Source organism: Strix aluco, chromosome 3 (genome assembly GCF_031877795.1).
Source record: "Strix aluco isolate bStrAlu1 chromosome 3, bStrAlu1.hap1, whole genome shotgun sequence".
Taxonomy (NCBI): Eukaryota; Metazoa; Chordata; class Aves; order Strigiformes; family Strigidae; genus Strix; species Strix aluco.
In genome coordinates, this window is record NC_133933.1 from 76,532,507 (window position 1) to 76,555,814 (window position 23,308).

Below are 23,308 nucleotides of genomic sequence, written 5' to 3' on the forward strand. Positions count from 1 at the left end.
ACTGATTACGGTCCTTACTTGGCCAAAAGAAGGCAGCATCTGAAGGAAGGTTTGCAGACTACAGGCCTGACTAAACGTGGTCTTCACCTGGGTGAACAGGGGTTGGGTGAACATTAGAAGATACTGGGGCTGTTTGTCCTTATCCAGCTTGGAGCAGAATATTCCAGAGGTCATGTTTAAGCAAGCAGGAGATGTGAGGGACAGCGACAGAAGATGGTATATAACAAAGGACAGCAGAGGCAGTGAAGTCTCAGTGCAAGGCAGTGTTAAAAACAAATGCTAGGGAATGTGTTTGAGGTCAGTCACTGCAGCAGGAACAAGACTCAGATCAAAATCTGAATCTTCTGCCTTGTAGTTTGACCTTCACTGCATAGTCTGTAAATTGATTTAAAAGTGGTATAATTCCTCAGTGCAGAAGTTTCATGTGTACGAGAATATTTTTCCAGCTTTATATAGTAAGGGACATATAAACTCTGATTTGAAAATATAGTGTGCAATGAATAAATGATATGCTCTGACATTTGGTGGTGTTTGTGAGATATAAGTCTATTTCTAGTGCAGTGTAGGCTTAAATAGCCAAGTGGTGTTTATAGGAGATGGGCTGCTGCATTCCTTTTCAGTTTGCTAATATGGACTGGTCTACTGCAGTAAGCCAGCCCTGCACTGAATAAACATGTAGGAATCTGTTCATCTAGAGGATGATGTGAATAAACCATCATACCTTCACTGGAGATCTGTGCATACATCATGTCTTAAACTGTGAAAAAGTCAAACAGAATTTAAACTAATTGACTATGCTCCTTGGATACACTCTCAGCCTATATGCATTAGTTTACCTAGCTGAAACTTGAACTAAAAATAATCTGTAGCTGGAAAATCTTTGTGATGGACACAGTAAAATTCCAGCGAGATGGTTGGGAAGCATAGTTTATTCTTGTAAAATGCTTTAGGATCTTTGTTTTAAATGTGTTTAAACCATAAATGCTATTAAGTATTTGTTTTACTGCTGTTCAATACTTTCAGTGTTGTGTCATTACATTAAGAAATGGGGGCATGTCATTTTGACTGGATTACCATGGAAAACTTTGCTCTGTACAGTCCTCCAGCTGGAGCACAGAAACATGAGTTTTCTTGTACTGGTGAATATACTAGAGAGGGGGGGATACTGAGCTGTGTAGTGCCACCACCAAGTAGTAGAGGTAGGGAAAAAGTAATGTTTTATGACTGGACTGACATTCAGCCACTGAAAAAAAATAAAGCTAAGACAATGGGGCAAATGTTAATGATTCTTCCTCTTCAAGGTAGTTTTGGCTTGTTGCAAAGGGATTCTAAATCCAAAGTACTTTGGGAGACTGTGAGAAAGATTTGAATTTGAATGTAGATTCTTCTTTGTTTTACAGTGGTGCTCTTTCTCTACAGTGACCTGAACAACACCCTCAAAAACAATGTTTGAACTTTTCTAGATGCAATTAACTCCCCCCAAAAGTCTGAACTTTTCTAGATGCAGTTGGTGCAGCATTAGGAGGTATCAGGCTTTATTCAGAATCCTGCTTTCAGTCTCCAAAAATTCAAATCCCATCTGGCTTAGAAAGGTGCTGAGCCAAAGTCCCTGATCCTTTCTTCTTGGATCTTGCTTGGGTAGTAGCTAAGTGAAAAGCTTCACCCAGTTCTGCTAAAGCAGCTCCCTCCTACCAGTTTACTGAATCATTTTAGCTGAGATTATTTCTGTGATCAGTTAATTAAGCTACATAGAAGCATGCAGAGAGCCAAGGCATGATTTTCACTTGTGGCATCTAGGTCTTTAGAAGCAAAATGTTAACATGTGGTACTATCTTGCCACTTGGAAATACATAACTGTGCTTGAACACAATTTCACTACAGAGGGGGACTCTCTAAGTGGAATTGCAAACCTTCCTAATGGAAACAAGGACAGATCACGAACAAGGTAACTGAAGTAATTTGCTTGATTGATTATATTAATGCCCAGAAGGGAATATGTCCATTACATTTTTTTCTGTGGCTTTCTATTGTATCTTTCTCTCATTTAACAATGATCCATATACAAGGAAGAGTAAGGACAATGCAAATTGGAGGAAGGAAATAATTGTCTTTAAGCAATGTCCTTTTGCTTTCAGACTGTCTGGGATTGTTTTCCCTCTCTCAGAAACCCCTATGTAGAGCCAATGAGCACAGTAGCTGCTTGGTTTGAATTTCTCTTTGTCTGTTTACTGTGACGAAAAGGACCTCAGCTTGTAAGCAAACTGCAAAGCCTTGAGCAAGGATGTGTTTTGAAGGACAGAAACAGCTGAGCCTTCTGGAGGCTCTACAGTTTGCTGATTAGTGTGGTCTCCAGGCCAATTTTGCTTATGATTATATGTGTGTGATTTATCTGCATATCCAATTTTATAAATTATTCCAAAGAGGAATCGGTATAATGCTATACTCTAAACTTCCCTCTCCCCCTCTCCAAGATGAAGAAATTGTCTCTCCAAAACTGCATGTTATCAGAGCTTTCTTCTTGCTCTCTCTCTCTCTCTCTCAACCTTTTGAGCCCCACATTGGACGCCAAAAAGGACTGTCATGGTTGAATCCCGGCAGCAGCCAAACACCACACAGCCAGGGGTATGGGGGAGAGAAAGGTAAGAGAACTCATAGGTTGAAATAAAAACAATTTAATAACTGAAACAAAATAGAATTAAAATAATAATGAGAATAATAATAGTAATAATAGAAAATACAAATGAGTAATGCACAATGTGATTGCTCACTACCCACCGACCAACACCCAGCCCGTTCCCGGCTAGCAATCCCAGAGAAGTGAGAATCCTGAAACTGCAATCCTGGAAGCAAGAGAGAGCTTCCCAGTCAGCCTTCATCTATATACTGAGCATGACATGACATGATATGGAATATTCCATTGGCCAATTTGGGTCCGTTACTCTGGCTGTGCTCCCTCCCAGCTTCTTGTGTACCTGCGCACTAGCAGGACATGGAAAGTTGAAAAGTCCTTGATTTCTTAGCAACAACTAAAACCATCAGTACAGTATCAACATTCTTCTCATATCAAATCCTGTACTGAATTCAAAACACAGCACTAGTCTAGTTACTAAGAGGGAAAGACAAAAAATAGCTCTATCCCAGCCAAAACCAGGACACTCTCCTTTCTTTCTTTCTTGCTTCCTTCTTTTCCTTCCTTCTTTTCCTTCCTTCTTTTCCTTCCTTCCTTCCTTCCTTCCTTCCTTCCTTCCTTCCTTCCTTCCTTCCTTCCTTCCTTCCTTCCTTCCTTCCTTCCTTCCTTCCTTCCTTCCTTCCTTCCTTCCTTCCTTCCTTCCTTCCTTCCTTTCTCTCTTTCTCTCTTTCTCTCTTTCTCTCTTTCTCTCTTTCTCTCTTTCTCTCTTTCTCTCTTTCTCTCTTTCTCTCTCTCTTTCTCTCTCTCTCTCTCTCTCTTTCTCTCTCTCTCTTTCTCTCTCTCTCTCTCTTTCTCTCTCTCTCTCTCTCTTTCTTTCTCTTTCTCTTTCTCTCTTTCTCTCTCTCTCTTTCTCTCTCTCTCTGTCTCTCTTTTTCTTTCCTTCCTTTCTTCATTTTCTCACTTTCTTTCTTCTCTAAGTCCTCTGCTTCTTTGTATCTAATTTTTTGTCTTTCTTCTTGTTCTCTCCCCCTTCTCTTGTTCTGTCTCATTCTTTCTCTCTTTTGCATTCTTTCTCTCATTCTGTTTTTTATTCTTTCTGAAAGTCACTACATTCTTATGGAGAGGACAAATAACCTTTATATTTTGTTTACTGCTTTCTGAAACACTTTGTATGAGGAGAGCTGATGAACTAAATGCATATCTTGCTGATGGTTGATCCTACGTGAGTTTAGTAAATCAGCCATCAGCTTGATTTGCAATAGGATTGGGCCTCCAAAATGGATTTCAGTACTGACTGCCCAGACTGCATGAAAGCAAGCAGAAAAAGAAAGACTCATCAATCTACTTATTTGTCTGCCTAAAACTTTTACATCAAAGCAAGCTTGAAGAGTTTCTGAACTGAAGAGTTTTTGAGGAGAACATGAAAACTCTAGAAGCTGATACTGACAAATTTCTGAAAAGCTATTACTCCATACATACTACAGATATATGTTTCTTTGTAGCATCCAGAAAATTGTGTTTGACTGTTGCTTTTTAGTGAGAACTGACAGCACATTTCATGCTGTTTGAGAGGCAAATTAAAATTCAAGGCCTCCTACCAGGAGCCTGTTTCTTATTTCTGAAAAGCTAACTATGCTTTAATTGTGGTCTGGAAGTTAATGTTATTTCAGAATTGTCTTCTTAATTCCCATCATTCCTATTCTGCAGATGTGGAAAATCACCCTCTTTACTATATCGCCCATGACTTTCTTCATTACCATCTGCTGAGGTTCCAAAATCTGTTATGAGCTCGCTGCTAATTTCAACTTCCTTTCCTTTTTTTTTGGGAAAAAAAACCCCAACCAACCCCCAACAGAAAACAACCCATCTGTACAGCTACTGAACGTCTTACCATACTGCAATAAAAAACTCTCTTTCAGAAACATAAATCAATACTTCTGCTTAGGTCAGCCAAGAGGAATTGTCTTTTCTTGGGTACATCCTATACCCGTCTCTTCTTTCCAAGGGAAAACATTTTTACTAGGCAAGTTGATGCTCTGCTGGCCAGAAAAACCTGTGGTGTTTGAAAAATTAAAGCCGTCTTTAATAAAACCCTCTCTTCTAGTATAACTGTTCTTTCTCTGTTAGCCAGCTATATACTATTAAAGTGTTCAGAAAATAGTATTTAATAGTATTATGAAAACAGTAATTTTCTAAAAAGTGCATTCATTTTTCATTTTATCTATTCTTTGTCACTTTTTCTAATAGCTGTGCACAGCATAGAAGTAATTGGACTGATAGGATTCTCCCAGCATATTTTTAAAGGAATTTAATTTAAATGATAGACTTGAGACTGGTTAGTAATAATGACATCACTGTTACAGCAAAATCAATTTTTAGCAAAACCTCAGCTTACTAAGCTATGAATAAACATTTCTATGGGTAGTAAGTATATTTAGCATTGTCTAACAGGGAAGCGCTAAAACTAGAGAGCCCTGAGCTCCCTTCCCAACTCAATAGTGGGCTGTTGTGCACCCAGTTTTTATCATCTGTGAAATGGCCACAGCGGGACTCACTCCCACCTGTTTGGAAGCGATGTCTGAAAGTGTAAGGCAGAGTAAGAGTAAAAGATTTTGAGGAGAGGCTATATACCATGAATGCCCATAGGGACAGATATTTTACACCATCTCTTTGAAAACCTCAACACACACATGTATACCCACCCACACACATGTATTATCAGGAATAACTCTTACGATGCATTTGCCAGTTACTTCTGCAGATACTAGCAACCCACTAAATGAGCCGCCTACTCATTTGCAGCAGTTGAACAGGACTGAAGCTGTTGGCAGTGCCTGCATCAAAGCTGAAATATGATGAAAGGATTTGTGTCGTGTGTACTGAACAGGGGCAGACCTGCATCACGCTCATTTCTTGTCCAGCAAATGCTACTTCCCGACACTGTGACATGTTTACAGGGGCAGGTCTCTCTCTTTTCTGTGCCGAGCAGTAAGCCCAGCCAAGTCTGCCACTCTTCTGTTAAATCTGTAACAGTGTGACCAACTGTCAAATCTCAGGAAATTCTATGGAGCTAGCTTTGTATTTAAAAATAGAGCTGATAAGGGTGCGTGGGGGGAGAGCACATTCAGAAATCCGGCTTTTTGTTCTTTGTCAGTCCCACTCTCTCTCTGGTGGATTTTACAAAGAGGTCACCATATGGGGAATGAGGGCTTGGGAAAACTAGACCCTGAGTTCCTTCAAAACTGGTCTTCTGGGATGGTAAACTATGTGATTAAGTTGCACAACTAATTGGATGATTAGTTCTACGGTCCTAATGTGCTTATTCACCTGCATACAATCGTTAGAGTCAGTACTGAGGTTCAGTCAGTCAAGTTACTTCTCAAGCCTTTGCAAGTGGGTTTGGGGACTCTGCAGGTGCATCAAGCAGAGCTCCCCCACAGGCCAGAGCCACAGGAACCCCGAGCCCTTGTCCTCTTCTGCACCCAACTAGTAACTCTTGTCTCTGCTCTTTTTTGGTAAATCCAATCACAGTGCCTCGGGGAACTTGTAAGTCCGTATTGTGTGGCTCCATATGGAATTGCCATCAGGCATGGAGGATCTGCTGTATCCACACCGTGCTGTGTTCTGTGGAAATGTTTGAAGTGGCAGAGGTCCAGGGGCAGTAAAACCCTGTATTGCAATTACTACTTGGGATAGCAAAAAGGATTTCTGTGGGAAACCCTTGCAGCTGTAGACATGGTTGGTCAGGACTCTTCAAGAAAGTCCATTTCAGCGACTGCTCACTTGTATTTTAAATGAATGAGTCTTTAGCAAACTAGTCTCTTACCATATGGTCCAGTTTGAATGCCTATATATACTTGATGTAAAATTATATTTGAAAATCATGTGAAAGATTATGCTAAAAAACCCAGTGAGGGAAAACTGGGGACTTCATTAAATAAGGAAACACAATTCACAGCCTCTCAAACTAGTTGGATCTGTTTGATCCAACTTGGCTCACAAGCTGACTTGCTAGCCCAATGGAAGTTACTGTATTTACTATCTTATCTGCTTTTTTTAAAGAAGGAACTAAGCTGCCAACATTTTATTTTCATCTGTGTTCATCCAAATTTGAATTTGCAATAGGTCATGTTTTGTTTGTGATAGTAAGCTTAAAGAGGGTTATCTGAGGGAAACAATATGTTGATAATTCATTTGAATTTTAGAACTTTTTTGTGCTTCAGAAATGATGTGTGAATCTTTCAAGGTGAATCTTTGTTCTAAACATTCAATGTGTCTCATGATGACATGATGAAAACCCCCCCAGTTTTTCTAGTGATTTTTTAATGCTTCTGTAGAGGCAGTTTCAGCAATTAAAGCACGATGCAGCAAATGCTAAATATAGACTCAAGTAAAATGGTTGGTAGTTTTCATTTTACACAGCTTAGTTTTCATATCTCTGTGCGAGGGAGACTGGTGTACTTAAATTGAAAAACGTAAGCTCAAGGATATATAGCACTGAGTAGGTATTATTGTTTGATTATGTTCTGCTTTTAGAGTTTGTTACATACTTCTAGGGTTTTAGATCTTCAGATTACTTCAGAGGTTTATTAGATTCAAATTTTAGAGGTCACATTTTATGCTTTAAACTTATGTGTTCTTGCATATTGGTAACATCTGAAAGCAGTAACATATAAATGCAGCAAATGTGGGTTTGGAATATGTGATTCAATTTACCATTTTTAAAATTAGTTCTTGAGTTCTACCCTTAATACAATGCAAAATATATGATTTTCTTGTGGATTTAATCCAAATTTTTTGAGTTTATCCTTGCAGCAACTATCTTCAGACACAGAAGCAAAAGACAAGTAATATTTGCATGTATTTAAAGATACTTTATCACAGCTGTCTATTTCCTTTTCATTTCTTACTCACTTTTCTGTTCTATCTTTTAACGGCAGTGGCTGTGCTAATTAAAGACCTTGTCATGGTGCCTGCTGGGGATGGGTTCCAGCAGAGCCAACATCATGAAAGGCCCACATCATGTAAGCTCGGTGGTGTCTTTGAGCAAGGACTTCCATGAATGAACTGACTTCAAGGAGCATTCGCTGGTGTAGTTTGCAGATGGGACTCTTGTGTATGACTGCCTCTTGCACTTTCTTAATGTATATTTGTTACTATCCATTTTAGCGTCCTGCACTGCTTGTCATGTCCTGTTTCAGTATATTTTTTGTACTTTTTAATTTTCGCATTGGAAGCATATACATAATATTGTTTTGTAAGGATGCAGCCAGTTCTGGACTTTTAGATAGGCTATTTATCTCTTCCTATTAACGCATTTCTTTTGGGTGGGTCAAGCTACTTGCCTTGTGAATAGATGGCAATCAGTATTCCTTCAGAAGCTAGGGGGACCTTCCCATGTTCTGGAGTGACCTTCTGATGCTTGGCTCATGTTGTGGTTAAACCCAAGCCAGCAACTAAGCACCATGCAGCCACTAGCTCACTCCTCCCTCAGCCCCTGGTGGGATGGGGAGGAGGATCGAAAACAAGTAAAACTAGTGGGTTGAGATAGGAACGGTTTAATAAATGAAATAACAATAACAATAATAAAAACAACAATAACAATAATAGATGATGATGATGATGATGATGATGAAAAGGAAGATAACAAAAAGACAGTGAAATAAATCCCAAGAAAGACAAATGATACACAGTTCAATTATTCACCACCCACTGAGAGATGCAGCCAGTCCCCAGAGCAGCAATCCACCCCTCCCAGCGAACTTCCCCAGTTTATATACTGGGCATGACATCGTATGGTGTGGAATACTACTTTGGCCAGTTTGGGTCAGCTGTCCTGGCTCTGTCCCCTCCCGGCTCCTTGTGCCCCTCCAGCCTTCTTGCTGGCAGGGCATGAGAAGCTGAAAAATCCTTGACTTAGTATAAACACTACTTAGCAACAGCTAAAAACATCTGTGTGTTATCAACATTATTCTCATACTAAATCAAAAACACAGTGCTGTACCAGCTACTAGGAAGAAAATTAACTCTATCCCAGCTGAAACCGGGACAGCTCAGAAGATAGTAACACTGAAAACTAAATGGTTAAAGTATAGAGCATATTTGTACCGTACTGTCCTGCATTAACCAGAAAATTGGAATTATGATTCTTCAATTTAATTTTAATTGATTTAACCAGATATTGTTTTTTGAGGTATTAGAATGGTACACCGGTGCACTACGTGATGTTCAATTCTTAAACTGTGGGATTCCTAAATTAGTGTGACAGTCCCCAACAATTTAAGCAACAATACTTCTATGCTTCTTTTATTTATGTACATTTATGCTCATTTAGAAGCTCCATTTCTTGTTGTTTGTGACCAAAGATCAGGTTGCATGTTTACTAAAATGCCTTCCAGATCAATTTGGTCACTCAAGCAATGTGTTAAAAGTAGAATACTAGAGAATGATCTTACAGCCAAGCCAGAGTCACAAAGTTACTTTTAATAAGCACTCTCGTCTGTGTTAATTTTAAGTCAAAAGCAAAACAGTCTAAGGATACTGTAGTGGATTTGTACATATATCATATACTAACCCTGAGGTCCCATGAAACAAATCTGATGAGCACTGTGGTCAGTACAAATTAGTACGGTCCACTTTTTGCATTTCTGTCAATCTTTTGTCCGTTCTTGGGTGAACTGGGTTTGTCTAAAAAGTGTGTGCTAATAGATATGTTTATTAGTTTAATGTGAGAATGCTATTGAAACGACTGAAGGATATAAAGCACAAGATAAAAGCAAATCGTGCTTTGCAGTCTCAGGCTTACCAAAATCAGAGTGTTTTCTAAGGCTGCCTGTCCTGCACACCGGGAAGGTCCCAGCAGTAACATAACTGATGGCTGCTGGCCCTCCTGCACTGTACAGGGAGCGGGCTGGTTCTGAGACATCTGCAGCGGGTGTGCTGGGTGGGTCTAAAGGTGACCTTTTAAACTGGATTTTATTCTACCAGCATAGAATACTGTCATTTTAGGCATAGACCTCTCACTGCTGAGAGAAAACAAAGTCTTATAATACTGATACATTATTATAGTAGCTAGTAGTGAATTATTGTAGAATCAGTGTCAGTGATTGTTGTAGAACAGAAGTCAATGGAGAAAAAATGGGGTGGGGAGCTTCATGAAGTTAATTATATTTATAGTTAAAGCATGAAATAAATTTTTCCATTCGACTTTTACATATGGGCATATGACAGCACTGAGCTGACTAAACTAAGCACTGGCATAAGTCCATTAACTTTACTGAAATTTCATCCCTTTGCAGCAATACTGGGTTTGGCTCAAACACAAGTGACCAGATAATTTTCTAACTGGTAATGTTCATAGGTTGTTTTTCAGACTTGGAGTAAACAAACTACAGACCTATAGGTTTTCACATATTTTCTCCATATCCTCTCAAGTCATTTGTATTTCCCCTTCTTTCCCACTGCCTTTGGGAGAGGAGGGGATGGAAAAAAGGGAAGGTAGAATAGCAGAACTAAAAATTTTCCCCTTTAGAAAAACGCACCTGGGAAAGTCATGATTATCTTCACAAGTTACTGGTTAGATGTCACTGGATCCAACCGCCTGCAGATGTTCTTCTTCCTGCGGTGTCAGAGTTGATGACACAGAATTTATTTAAATCTCTTAGACTTATTTTAAAATCATATGACACACACAAAAAAGTGTTTGACCCACCGACCAGTAATGACATGTAAAATCCCTGACTCCTAAGGGTCTTCTAGAATTTCTCAGGTAAAAATCTGATTCTGAAACCTGGAACATTAAGAAGAATCTGAAATTTCAGGAGGCTGGTAATAAACCATAGCTATGGTAACAGCAAGCTGCTTGGCTTTATTCTCTCCCATGGTATAAACTGTTAGTGAAAGCTCAGGGCAAAACAGATTCAAATTGGTATCCATTTGTGTTCTTTTGTGAAAGACATGCACTCTCATTTGCTTGCAGAAAAGGCAAAAATAAAACATTGTATAGAGTGTGTTATTCCATGATGCCTGTTTTGCAGATATTAGGTTACACAGTTTATTGTTAATGCTGTGCACTGCATGCAATGTACTTTTAGTGGAACATTTCAGTCTTTTGCAGGCCAGCCTGCCCCTACCAGCAGGGGTGCCATTTATGAGGTAAGCGAATTTGTTCTTAATTATAGTGCCACCCAATAGAGTTTAACATCTCACTTTGCAACATACATAGTTATTTTTTGCAAAGCAGGAGGAATTGTTCTAAGCCTTCTTAAAGGCTGCTTGGACTTTGCTAGGACACAGTGTTCAACTGAAAAAGTTGTGGGTGGAGGAAAAGGATTTCTGTACTTAGTGAAGCAACTGAATTGAAAATTTGTGATTTTAATTTCAAAGTAATTTACAATATCGATGTGCTTGCAGAAATGCCACTGTTGCTTTTTGATAGAATGAACATATGCTGGATGTCTTAATTAGATAGGGGAAATAGTCTGCATTCTTTTGGAACAATGTTTATCTATTTAGTGTTTGGCCTTTTTAATAATCTTTTAATTCTATTAAATATGAAAGCAAGTGTGCAGAATAAATACTGTCTTTAATCAAAGAAAAATGCTGCTCTCAGAGGTTATGCTTCAGCTTAATTCTGTTTAGAGCATTATTTTTTTACTCAGGGTTAAAAAAAAAAAAAGACATGATTTCTGAACCTGGAAATAGAACACAAACCCTTGGGTAAGATGTGCTGCAACTGACATTAATGAGACAGCATCTGCCTAGTACCAATGCTTAAGCTGTTACTTTCTATTGTTATTTTTCTTTGTTGATTCTGCCAAGAGGGTGGAGTTTGTGTCAGAAGAAAGAGGTGGAGAGAAGGCTGTTCAGACAATAAGAACTTGAGTCCATTCATTGTCTGGAGCATCACATTTCACAGTAATTATCCGGAGATGCAGGCTGTTTCCACTTCCTGTTGATTCACGTGTAAGGTTACATGAGTTTTCTCTCATACCAGGCTGCTGTGAGTATCGAGACCTTTATACCTCTCTTGAGTGGGGCAGTACTGGAACACAGATTGCCACGCTCCTAATTCTTATCAACCCAAGAGATGTAAGAGGTGATAAGCTAATGGAAGTCATGTTAGTGTAGGTAGGCTCCATTAGGCGCAGAGGGACGAATGCACGTAGAATGGACTGGAGCCAGTACTACCCACCACCTCTGCACAACTGGGCCTGGTAGGTGGAACAATAGAGCTTGTTAAGAAGAGGGGCTTGGGATGTCCTCAGGGCCCCCTGCATTGCCAAGTTGAGATCCACGTGAAAGTAGGGGCTTGCTTCAGCAGCATTAAAAAGCACAAACTCATGTCTGCAGGAGGTCCACACCAGTTAGCATGCTTTTCCAAGAGGTTTTTGAAAATCTAAAACAAATACTACTCTAGGTCTAGAACTGTGTACATAAGCAGACTGCAGATATAAAACATTGCTGGATAGTGCATAAAGCATTAACAAGCTAAATTTATTTATAGAGTAAAACTACTGGCTTCAGTTTGGCCCAGTTTCCAGACAGATACACTGAGGTTATTTGCAGCAAAAAAGCTCTACTAATTACATTCAGTTTCTAAAAAAATAACTTAAAATCCAATCAAAAGGATGAACGTGTCTCAGGTTCTATTATCTGACTGCTTAAATTTAAGCATGTTTTTTTATTATCTGCTCTGAGCAGTAGCACTGCCAAAGCAGACGCCCAAGCGGGGACACCTTGGAATACATGGCGTTGCTGTCAGAGGTGATTCAGCCAGACTACCTGATTGTGTTCTGCCACCCTCATCTTGGCCTTTTTATCCGTTTTTTTCCTCCATGGTATTGTTCACAAGCAGACAGAAGGTACATAGGAAACTGTAACACTTCCATGAATGGCAATACTGAGGCACATAAGACCACTGCAGTGACATTTATTAGGAGATGGAAGAACTGTTATCATACCTTTTCCAGGCATGCAGCTTTCTGGGGTCGTGACACGCCTCCGGATTCTTGCAGCTGCATTACAGGACAGCATCACAAACTCAAGAGCTCAGCAGTGATGAGGTAATTTTTCTCCTTGCCTGCTGCTAGATGCCTTCCCCTTCTTGATATTCAGCTTCCTCACAGCTCACTGCATCCTCCTGTAAATATGCTAAGAACACATGCTTACGCAACAAGTCCTTTAAAGAGGTCTTGAACTAAGCTGTTCGCATGTTTCTTGGTCTTGAGTGTTTTGCGAGATACCTTAGCTTTTATTCTTCTTTCTTATATTCATGTTTACCTACCATGCTCTCTTTTGCAAACATTCTTCAGTATTGAAATTGGCTTCAGGGTTGAAAGGCTGGACAATTTCATTGAGGTGTTATCAACAATAATTTATCTTCCTGCATTGGTCTTCTACTGTAGGCCAGTATTTGTGGCTTCTTGAAAATGCTTCTGACCTTTTATCACTCAGAGGACCTCTAGCAACAGCCTGAAGGTTTTGACAGGATCTCCTGGCATTTTAGTATTTGGGGTTTTATTCAGTATTTACTAACTTGTTAAAGCTTGTGTTTCTACAACTCTACCTGCAAAACACCTAGTGACAGTTACACTCCATAGTTCAAGTGAGCTGGTGAGGAATGCACATCATGTCAGGTCTTCAGTGAGTACATAAGGGCTTTGTACAGATAAGAAAGAGGACAAAATAATGATATGCAGCGTTTCTATGTGCTCATGCCAGTACTTCTGAGGCCTCTCTTTTACTGAGTACATTACAAATACCTAGCTAGGCATAAATAAAATATGAGTTGTGCTGAAATATAACATAACTTTCCAAAGAGATAAAAGCTATTCTGTGATCATCAGCTACTAATTAAAAATGCATCAGGTCAGCAGGAAGTGTTTGAACCCAGATTTTATTTATTGATTATGAATGTTTCCACACGAACACATCACTGCTCCTGCTTCACCTCACCTCCCTCCCTAAGCTGTTGCATCCATCGTACCCTGCAATGTTGTGTATAAAGCATTGCTTTTCTTATCTTGGTGGTGGTGGATTTTGTAATTTTGGAATGATTACACTGAACCTATCCAAGTATTTTCTCCTCTATGTTTTTGTCTAACAATGTGGATTGTTGGTTGAGTCAGGGTACACTTCTTCAGAAGGTAGTTTACGATGGGGACCACTGGGCTGCAGTTGCAAACAATAGTAACATGAAGGCTGCTATTGCAGAATTCTCTCTCGAAGTATTTGGAGCAGCCTCAAAGCAACTTGGGGGGGGGCGGGGCGGGCAGAGAGCCTCTTAGTGGGTTTGGATTATTGCTGACAGGAGCATTTTGTTTCCAGTCCTGTGGCTGGAAGTTTATGATGATACTGAGGATTTTTTGGTGGAACTGATCATTCACAATTCTTCCTTCCACTATGTTTTTTTACGAAACCAAACACATACAGGCAAATTGTATAAACTCTACTAAGTCTGCAGGTACCGGCCTTGGGTATTTCAAATGCTGTAATTCTGGAACGAGGCATTTCACTTTTCTTCACCAATTATCGTTATACCAAATGAAGTGTTTTCAGTTAAGCGTTTTCCCTGATGACAGTTACCCGCCGTTGCTGACCCCAGGCTAAGCGGGCAAGAAGCGCGGGGCCCGCCGGGGTCTCGGCAGCCTCGGGGCAGGCGGGCCAGTGAGTTAATAAACCCGAGGCCAACGGGAGCGCCCAAACTACCTCCGCGGCCCCGGCGGGGCTGAAGCGGGGCTGAAGCGGGGCGCGGGGTCCGCCTCGCCGGGCACCGCGGGGGCGGCGGGGCCGCGGCCTGCGCTGGGCCGGGCCGGGCCGGGCCGGGCCGGGCCGGGCTGGGCTGGGCTGGGCCGGACCGGGCGGGCTCGCCCCTGGGGCCGGCGCTGCCCCGGCCCCGGCCCCCCGCGGCCGCTCGCCCCGCGCCCCCTCCCCGTGGGCCGGGTTATGTAAGCGGCTCGTCCCCGAGCAGCAGCAGCATCGGCGGGGCTCCCGCCCCTGTCTCCGCCCCGCTCCCAGCGCCGGAGAGGCAGGCGGCCACGGCAGCGCGATAAAGCAAGTTTTGTCTCCGGCGAGGTCCCACCGCCCTGCGCGGCCCCGCGCCATGGCTGCGGCGCCCCTGGGGCAGGCGGCCACCCCCGCAGCGGCGACAGCCCCCCGCTAACCTCCCTCGGCAGCGGCCGCGGCCGCCTCCGCCGGCCATCCGGGCCGCGGGGCCGCCGGAGAGCGCGCAGCTCCGCGCCGCCGCTGCCGGAGAGCGGCGGCCCCCCCCGGCCCGGCTCGGCACCATGTGGGGCGGGCTGCACCCCCAGCTCGGCTTGCGCGGCTACAAGGCGGGTAAGGAGCACCGCGGCCCCGCCGCCGCCTGCGCGTCCCGGCGGGGCGGGAAGGGACGGGCTTGGGGCGGGGGGGAGGCACAAGGGCCCCGCCGCGGTGGGGCAGCGGCGGCGGGGCGGGCAGGCCGCGCCGCTCCCCCTCCCTCGGCCCGGCTGGCTCCCGGGTCCCCACAGAGGCGCCTGAGGAAGCAGCTTCCTCCCCACGGCGGGCGGGAAGCGTCACCGCCCGCCCCGGCTCCGTGAGGGGGGACGTGGCGGCGGGGCCTCCCGGAGAGGGCGCGGGGACCGGCCCGCCGCCGCCCCGGCTCCTGCCGAGGTCGGGCCGCCTGTCCGGGGGGCTCAGTGTTTACTTAGCTGGACCTGGCAGCGGGTGATAAAAGCTGAGCTTAACCTACATAGTCCGTTTCCATGTTTTGGGCTCTCGTTTTTTTCTCTCCCTGTTTTGTTAGTGTACCCTTAGGCAGAGGCTGGAAGCGCGCTTCCCTTTATGCTTTTCGTTTTAAATTTAGACTACAACAAATCGGTCGAGCTTTTTTTTTTTTTTATTATTATTATTATTTGTTCCCACCTCTTTTCTGTCTCTGGATTAATTAGAGCCTAGTTCCTGCAGGTTGGCAGGGATACATTGAAATTTCACGCTTGGAGTTAGGTTGTTACTGGGGAGACATCCTACCTGTAAGCAGCGGGCTAACTTTCAACCGTAAAGGCTGTCAAAACTGGCAGAGGAAAATAGATGAATTGATTGCAGAGCCGTACGAGCATTACTTTTGGGCAGGTAAGACTAGGTGCCGACTCCTTTGGATGCCCTTGTCAGGATTTGAAAATATTACCAGCTATATCACCTGCTTTACTCTGAGTTCCTGCAAATATTTTTGTGATATTTTGACTTACTGAAGTAATTGATCACTGTGAAGGTCTGTGGTTTGTCTCTGCCATTACAAGTGTTAGAATAATTTTTTAACTGTTGGAATAATTTTTTTTTTCCCTTCAGAAATTCGGGTTCATGTTTTAATTTTGGGATTACAAAATATGACTGCATAATGTGTATACAGTTAGTTGACATATTTAAACGAGAGGATTGTTTTGCTTTCGACTGACAGGGTTTTTCTTGCAAATACAAGAGCTGCTAAGACGTCCTCAGCAGCTGCCTGAATCTCTACAAGTAGTCTAATGTTCAGTCCCTATAATGTGAAAGAAGACATTGTTCCTTTTTTCTGTACTATTATCAAGTTAGTTATTTCTGTGTGTAACACGTTTGCCTTGTTGAAGCGTTATGGGGTTTTTTGTTGCCTTTTTTTTTTTTTTTTTTAAATGCTTTCTGCAAAAGAATGGAGTTACGTTATCTTCGTGCTACAGCTTTCAAAAATACTGGGTATTCCGAACACTAGGTGCAGAGATTTCAGTTAATTTGATGGAAACTGCAGGAATTTAGGGTGGTTTATTTCTTGATTATTTGTGTTTGGGGCAGGAATATTGGAAGGTCATATCACAAGCGCACACTGGCACTAACTTCAGACTGTTACAAAGATTGTTGGTGTTCATTTTTCATTTGTTTCAGCAAACTTTGGATTGTGCCATTTGTTACAGTGTCTTCCTATTTTGTTTGTGGTCAAATAAAGTGTTTTAGTACTGTGTTGAATTTGTCAGCAATTCTGATCAGTCAGTTGTTGGATAAATGTTTTACTTCTGCCTGTTTGACAGAATTGTCTTTGCGATTTCAGAATGAATTTTGTGTATTACTTTTCTTTCCTCGCCTGCCCCTTCTGCCCTTTAAATACTCAGGACTAATATGAAGTTCAAAATGTATGTTTATCTATAAGCAGTAGAAGTGTAAGGTAGCAAAACTTGTAGAAAAATCTCTAATTTTAGATGATAGACTAATGGAAAGTGCTGGTTACTTAGAAAGCAAGTAGGTAAAGGTTTCACCTTGAGAACTGATTTGTGCATTATAATTTCCAACATAATAGTCCCTTCCTTCATCAGTCTTACTTTGAAAGAGTCGAGAAGCTGTTTTGTGAGGTTTGTAATCCCTCTAAAGAAGAAGTAGTTAACTAGATCCATGCAGGTATTTTAATGAAGGGATGATGGCTACCAAGATCCTGTGCTATTACGTTATTGCCAGGTTAGATTTTTTTTTTTTTTTTTTTGAGAAGGAAGCTGTCCATGGGAAAAGTATTTTGTCGCAGAACAGTAGCATCCTGCTAGGGAGCAGAAGTTTAAGCATTTATTTTTCAAGCTTATGGAATTTTTGTTTTGCCAAAATACATTTAATTCTTTAATGGCAACTACTTGCTGTGGATTCTGATTGTCTTTTAAATATTGGTGTGAGAGCATAGCAGTTAATAACTTGTTAATTCTTGTTAAACTGTGTTTATTACTGAAAAGCATTCTATTTTGCTAGTTGTATTTTAGTTATCTATGGATATGGGTATTTAGAAGTTCTGTTTTTTTGAAAATCTTAGAGTTCTCTTACAAACTAGGTGCCTACTGAAGCATTCTGTAAGAGATTTTCAGTGATAGATGCAAATTAATTCTGATTTTCTTAAAATGTAATGGGTAAGGATACTGTTGGTGAGTATTTAATTTGTGGCCCTCAGTTTTATTCCTTCTTGTCACTTCCAAATTGTTCTTGCTTTTCAGTTCAATAAGAGTGCATTCTCTGAAAGAAATGTGCTGTCTTTTTTGCATGACGCTGAGATTTTTTTTTTTGGATAGGTGCTTCCCGTTTAACCAATGGATTTAATGACAAAGTTTTTTGCCCATACAAAATAAATTCAGCTTCTTACAGTCTCAGTACCTGTCCTAAAAAATTAAATGGCTATTTTTGGAATGTATATGATTGACTTACAGTCTTTCAGTCTTCTTGATGCATTTAACTGTTCATGAAAACCTTGCAGCATAGTTTATACCTCTATAAAGACAGCAGTTACCCACTATGCTGCAGGAATTTAAATAGCTGCAGTGAAGGGTATACAGTATTTCAAGCCCTTTGCTTATTCATCTAGACCATCATTTGAAATGCACAGTTGGTTAATAACTCTTTTAAGACTATGAAAGTGTTCATCTAGATGTGTTGTTCCTCTGGGGCATGCAGTCATTCAGTTAGGCTGTATGTGCCCAACAGATGCCTGTGGAAAGTGAAACAAACACACTTAAAATGAAATCACAAGTATTTATTACTTTCAGCAAACTGTAATACCTCTAGTCAAGCTTCTCTCCACTGTCCAATATTACAAATAGTTGACCACTACTGAAATTTGGCTGGTAATAGCTGTTTAGGTGACAAAGGCAAGAAGTGGTGAAAACTAGAAGTCAGGTGCTCAAAAGGATGTGATTTGACACTCCCTAAAAATAGTACCCTGCACCCCTCTGTTCCTAGAGCCCAGCAATGTCATTTGTTTGTAAGGCAAATCCCAGAAGTCGCCTGTGTTCTTGTACTTAACCCTTGTTGGCAGTGAGCGTGACACACATGGATCTGAAAGATTATTTAATGATGTCACGTTCAAAGTGTCAGCAGCGATAAGGTCATGACACATTATAAGGCCCATGGGGTGCTGCCTCCTTGGGATACCCATGGACTTCACAGGCAGCTTCACAACACAGTCAGGGTGGGGAGGATGGGGCCAACAACATTCTTTTTCATCCTTTGGGATGGAGGGGGGGACAGAAATCTATGGTTTTGTTTCTGTAACAAGTTTTATTGTTCTGCTGTTGGAGGTCTGCAGCCAGGGATGTGACAGCTCCCAGGACATCTTGAGAAGACAGGTTTATCTTTGCAGGCTAGGCAAGGTAGTAAATGATGAGTTAGTGTTACCAAGGGTAGACTTCCAATGGTTTACTAGTTACAAGTGTGTATATATATATGTATGTATATAGTACATTGTAAAGATTGATTACCTGAGCTTAAAAGTGTAATGTTCCAGCTACAAGACTGGCTGCTAGAATGGCCTTTGCTGTCTTTCACAGATTGCAGTGATGTGAAATGACATTCTGTGTTTGAGTGGTGGTGGGCAGGAGTTAGTTACTTCCCTTCAAAAGCAGTCCCTTTGTTTTTTTCCCTTCAGGTGATTCACTTTTATGGGCATAGTATCCACTCTTTTATGTACAGAACATGAATGTCTTAACTGCTTAGCAAGAAAAGAGTGATAGATGTAACTGTGTATTATATTGTTGGTTTTAGGGATTAGCAATTGTTCTCATCTCTTCTATGTTAACTGTATGTTAATTGTTTATTGACTGAATATAGACCTGTAGTTTCAGTAAGTCTGTGCTTTTAAAACTTTAATTAAAGGAAGAAGTAATGTTTAATGATTCTGAGAAGAACGCATTAATTTTAGATAGTTGTACAGAATAAGTATATAGTAAAAAGCAGCCTGAGCTATCATGTCTGCACTGGGGGATGGTGAAGAAGGAAGCACTAGTTAGGATAAGAGCACCTGTAGTTGTAGTTTCTCCAAAGAATGCCTAGGATTTATGCCCACCAAATATTGCTTGTTACAGTTACAAATTATCTATGCTAAGATTTTAGCCAGGCATGTAATAGCTGTTAAAGAAGCCATGCGTTTCAGAATATGGAGAACTTGCTAAATACAGTAACAATTCATGGTGGTAAGAATAGCTGAAAGCCTCCTAAATCAAATAGTTCTTGCATGACTTGAGGTTGTAGCCAGAGGTGATCATCTGCCATTGTTGGAAGTGAAGCCTGTTTGTTGTAGACAGGTTAGTTAAGGAAGAGAGGGATAGTACTACACTTGTTCAATATCAACTGCTCTGCCTTCTGTACTCTGGGATGTTAGTTTTTATCATGTAATTTGCCTGTGGTTTAATAGTTGGAGAGTTAAACTAATTGTCAGTTCCCATGCTGGTTGTTCTTTGGCTGAGGAAGTGCTGACTTGGTTGTAGTTGTCAGTAAGTCTCTCAGATGCCCAAATGTGTCTTGAAATTGCACACTGACAACAAAACAGTCTCACTGTGGTTGTGATTACCTTTAAAACATGTTCAGTGTATTTGCTATGTGATTCAAAAAGTGGCTTTCTTCCTGACTTGTGTGGTGGGTTAACCTTGGCTGGCTGTCAGCTGCCCACCCAGCCACTCGCTCATTCCCCCTCCTCAGTGAGACGGGAGAGAAAATAGGATGGAAAAGCTTGTGAGTTGAGATGAAGACAGGAAGATTGCTTACCAGTTACCGTCGTGGGCAAAGACTTGACCATGCGGTCAGTCCATGGTAGCTTCTCTCCACACTCCTTCCTCCTCATTTGGTTCCCCTGCTCCAGCCTGGTCTCTCTAGGGGCTGACGGGGAATCTCTGTTCAGGTGCCCAGAGCTCCTGCTCCTCCTCCCCTCCTGCTCTGGGCTTGCAGGGCTGTTTCTCACACTTTTTTTCCTCTTATTCATTGCTCCCAGGTAGTGTTTCGCTCTTGCTTTCCCAGAGGTGCCACCATCTTGGTCGTGGGGCTCAGCCATGCCCTGCAGTGGGTTGGTTGGAGTCGGCCGTGTCCGGCACGGGGCAGCCCCGGCCGCTTCGCACAGAGGCCACCTCACAGCCCCCTGCCAGTGCCGGGGCACCTGTACCTGAAGGAGGAAGCCGTTATGTTTTGAATATTTCTTCTGGTAGACCTGGAATAATACTATATGTAGCTCTGAAGTTTATTCCGGCCAACACTGAGGGAAGGTGTTGGAAGGTGTACTGAAGTGTAATAAGGTTCTGGTTTCTGTATTAGGCTGCCACATGGGAGTTCCTTGCTGTCTAGGGCAAGTTGAGGAGGTTCTAAATGTGGCACATGGGAGACTGCAGATCAGTTGCAGAGGCTCAGAGGTGGATGGCTGAAGAACAGGAGAACATGCCGCAGGGAGTAACTTGTGTAAATAGGCTCACAAGTGTGCTTAGGTTTGTGTTAATCCTGACTCATCATTGCTCATGTGCTCTGAAACTGCTGACCCCTGTGGAATCGCTCCTGAGGATGCTAGCTTTCCCTGGGCACCGTTCTTCGCAGCATCTGGCTTGGTTGCCTGGTCTTGAACATCCTATTGATTGCACAGTTACGCTCAAGTGACCTATTTCTCCGCAGCCAGCCATGCCGTAAGTGGCACTGCATCTTTCTGTCCTCATTCCCCAGGGATCTTTACTGGTTTTTGATAATTGAATGGCCCCTCTGTAAAAGGAGGCATTAACACAATTAACACAAATAAAAGAAGGGCAACTGTTGAGAATTTTTTTTCTTTCAAGTCCCTGAAATGTGGAAAGATATGACAGGTAAAGTCCCCCTTTTGCCTGGAGGGGTGTATGTGGGTGGATTGCAGGGCATGATTTCATTTTACACCTAAGATAATCTAATGGGGAGTTGTTCCCACCCCTCTGGGTACCTCCGCTCATGCATCCTTACTGCTTCCCATGTGCCTACTCTAGCACTTGTTCAACCTTACGACGAGCTAATTTGGGGAACTGGACCAGGAGAATACTAAAGTTAAATAAATACTGAGGGGGATATTTGCAGTTGCCTGACCCCGGTGGGAGACATCGCTGCAGGAAGCATCTACACTGATGTCAGGTGGGTGCAGAATACCTGGCGTCAAATGGTCTGGCTCTTCATTCAGCTGACTGATAGTGGAAAAATCTCCTAGCACAATCTTGCTTCGCTACTGCTGATGACATCAGGAAGTATATAGTTAATCCTCCGATTTACCATGAAGGCCAAGGAAGATTAAGAGAGGATCAGGAAAAAGTGATGTTAATTTCATTGGACAGTGTAGCTTCCACCAGTTAGTGGACTCGCATACAGGTTGGAACGGGTTCAGAGTAATGCATAATGACTGGAGAGGTAGTAGGAGGCTATCTCAGTCTTGCTGAGGAAGGGCAGTGCGAGTAGTGTAAAGAATCTTCATTGATTAAAATACCTGAAGTAGACCTAGCAAATGCAAATAGAAAAGCAAATAATGCTTTTCAAACTTTCAACTGCCTACTATGTTAAGAAACTGGCGGTGTAGTATTCATACAAGAAACATTCTTGAATCGTCCTGGAGTCGGATCTGAAATTCCTTATAAGGTATCCTTATGTTTTTAATGTCTGCTTTATTCCTTTTGTAGCATAGTTTCCAGATGGTGTGGAAAGCTGCAACTTTTTCAAGTGTTTCAGAATAAATAAGACTTTCTTTTTCAAGTCTGTATTTCTTTAAAAGATGGTATCTTCTCTCCTGAATGCCTACTCTACAGCAAAGCTATTTATACCTTTTGGCAATTCTGAACCTTTGGAGATGTTCTTACAGTTGAGAATTAATGCTTTGTAAAAAATTTCCATGACTAGCACTGATCAGAGGCCTAATGGTTCTGTGGGTAATAAAACAAAGTGGGAGTATAGTGACCCAGCTAAAAGCACTAAAACACATTGAAAATACCATTACTTAAAACTTCATCACTTTTGCTAGAGACTTTCTGGAAAACAAAGCTAACAGTTGCAATCTTCCTCTTTCTGTTCACTTCATCCGAAATACCAAACTGATTGAACAAGGGCTTTTGTGTGGTTCGTAGAATTTTTGTAATGTTAAGTTTTATATAAAAAATGATTGTAGTTGTGAAGATGGAAACACAAGAAGTACTGGTTTTGACTGAAAGTATCCTAGGTAGAGTTGATGGTGTATACTCTGGAGGATTTTTTTTGTTTTCTAAAACTGTTGCTCTTTATTTTTAAATTCCATAGTATTGTCCTTGCTTGCAGTGAATAGGTGAGTGGAAACTGAAGCTGAGCTTGAGGAGAAGTTATGCCTTGTGACATGAGCATTGGAAGTTTGTAAGGAAAATCTCCTAATGCCTAAGTGAAGCCAGAATTTTATCCTTTTATCCCAAATGTAACAATGTGGGAACTCCTTTACATGATGTGTATACTTCCGTTAGCATGCTCTAAAACTGGAGGCTTGGTCTCTGGTATGTCCATATTAAAGTAGATCCTGTTGTGTGTATAATGCACGTTAAACCTCTTTGAAAAATGCTGGAAAAAAATTATAGCATTGTTACATTTAACCAAATGTTTCAGTTAATTTATTTTTTTTTTGTCTCTCCGCCATTTATTTTAGTGTCAAGGATATCTTTAGGTCTGAGATCTGATTACAAGCTCTTTTTTCAAAAAAGTAAGACTGCTAGACTCCTGTATTTGATCCACTTTGGTAAGTGTGGGAACTGCTTAAAACTATTTAGTATTTTTTTATTCATTCTAGCAGCTGTGATTACTTCACTTTTCCCCATGCATAGAGGAGAGTGAATTAACTCTTTAAACAGAAAGGGGAAGAATAAGGGTAATTCTGTAAGAAAAATGTTGGAATAACAAATAATTTGGAGAAAACTTACCTGATCA

General features: G+C 41.6%; 1 protein-coding gene across 3 annotated transcripts in view; it reads left to right on the top strand.

Annotated features, from left to right (window-relative positions):
• CEP85L (centrosomal protein 85L) overlaps window positions 1-23,308 on the top strand; it is a 159,447-nt gene that overhangs the window by 18,862 nt on the left and 117,277 nt on the right. Inside the window, exon 1 of one of the 3 annotated variants that reach the window (XM_074819257.1) lies at window positions 14,711-14,965. The exons of 1 other annotated variant lie outside the window; for it this stretch is intronic. In XM_074819257.1, coding sequence (XP_074675358.1) covers window positions 14,917-14,965 — 49 coding nt within the window. In that variant the 5' untranslated portion in view covers window positions 14,711-14,916. Of the gene's footprint in view, window positions 1-14,710; window positions 14,966-21,831; window positions 22,007-23,308 lie in introns of those variants that run through there. One more of the 3 variants, XM_074819259.1, reaches the window with a different exon arrangement.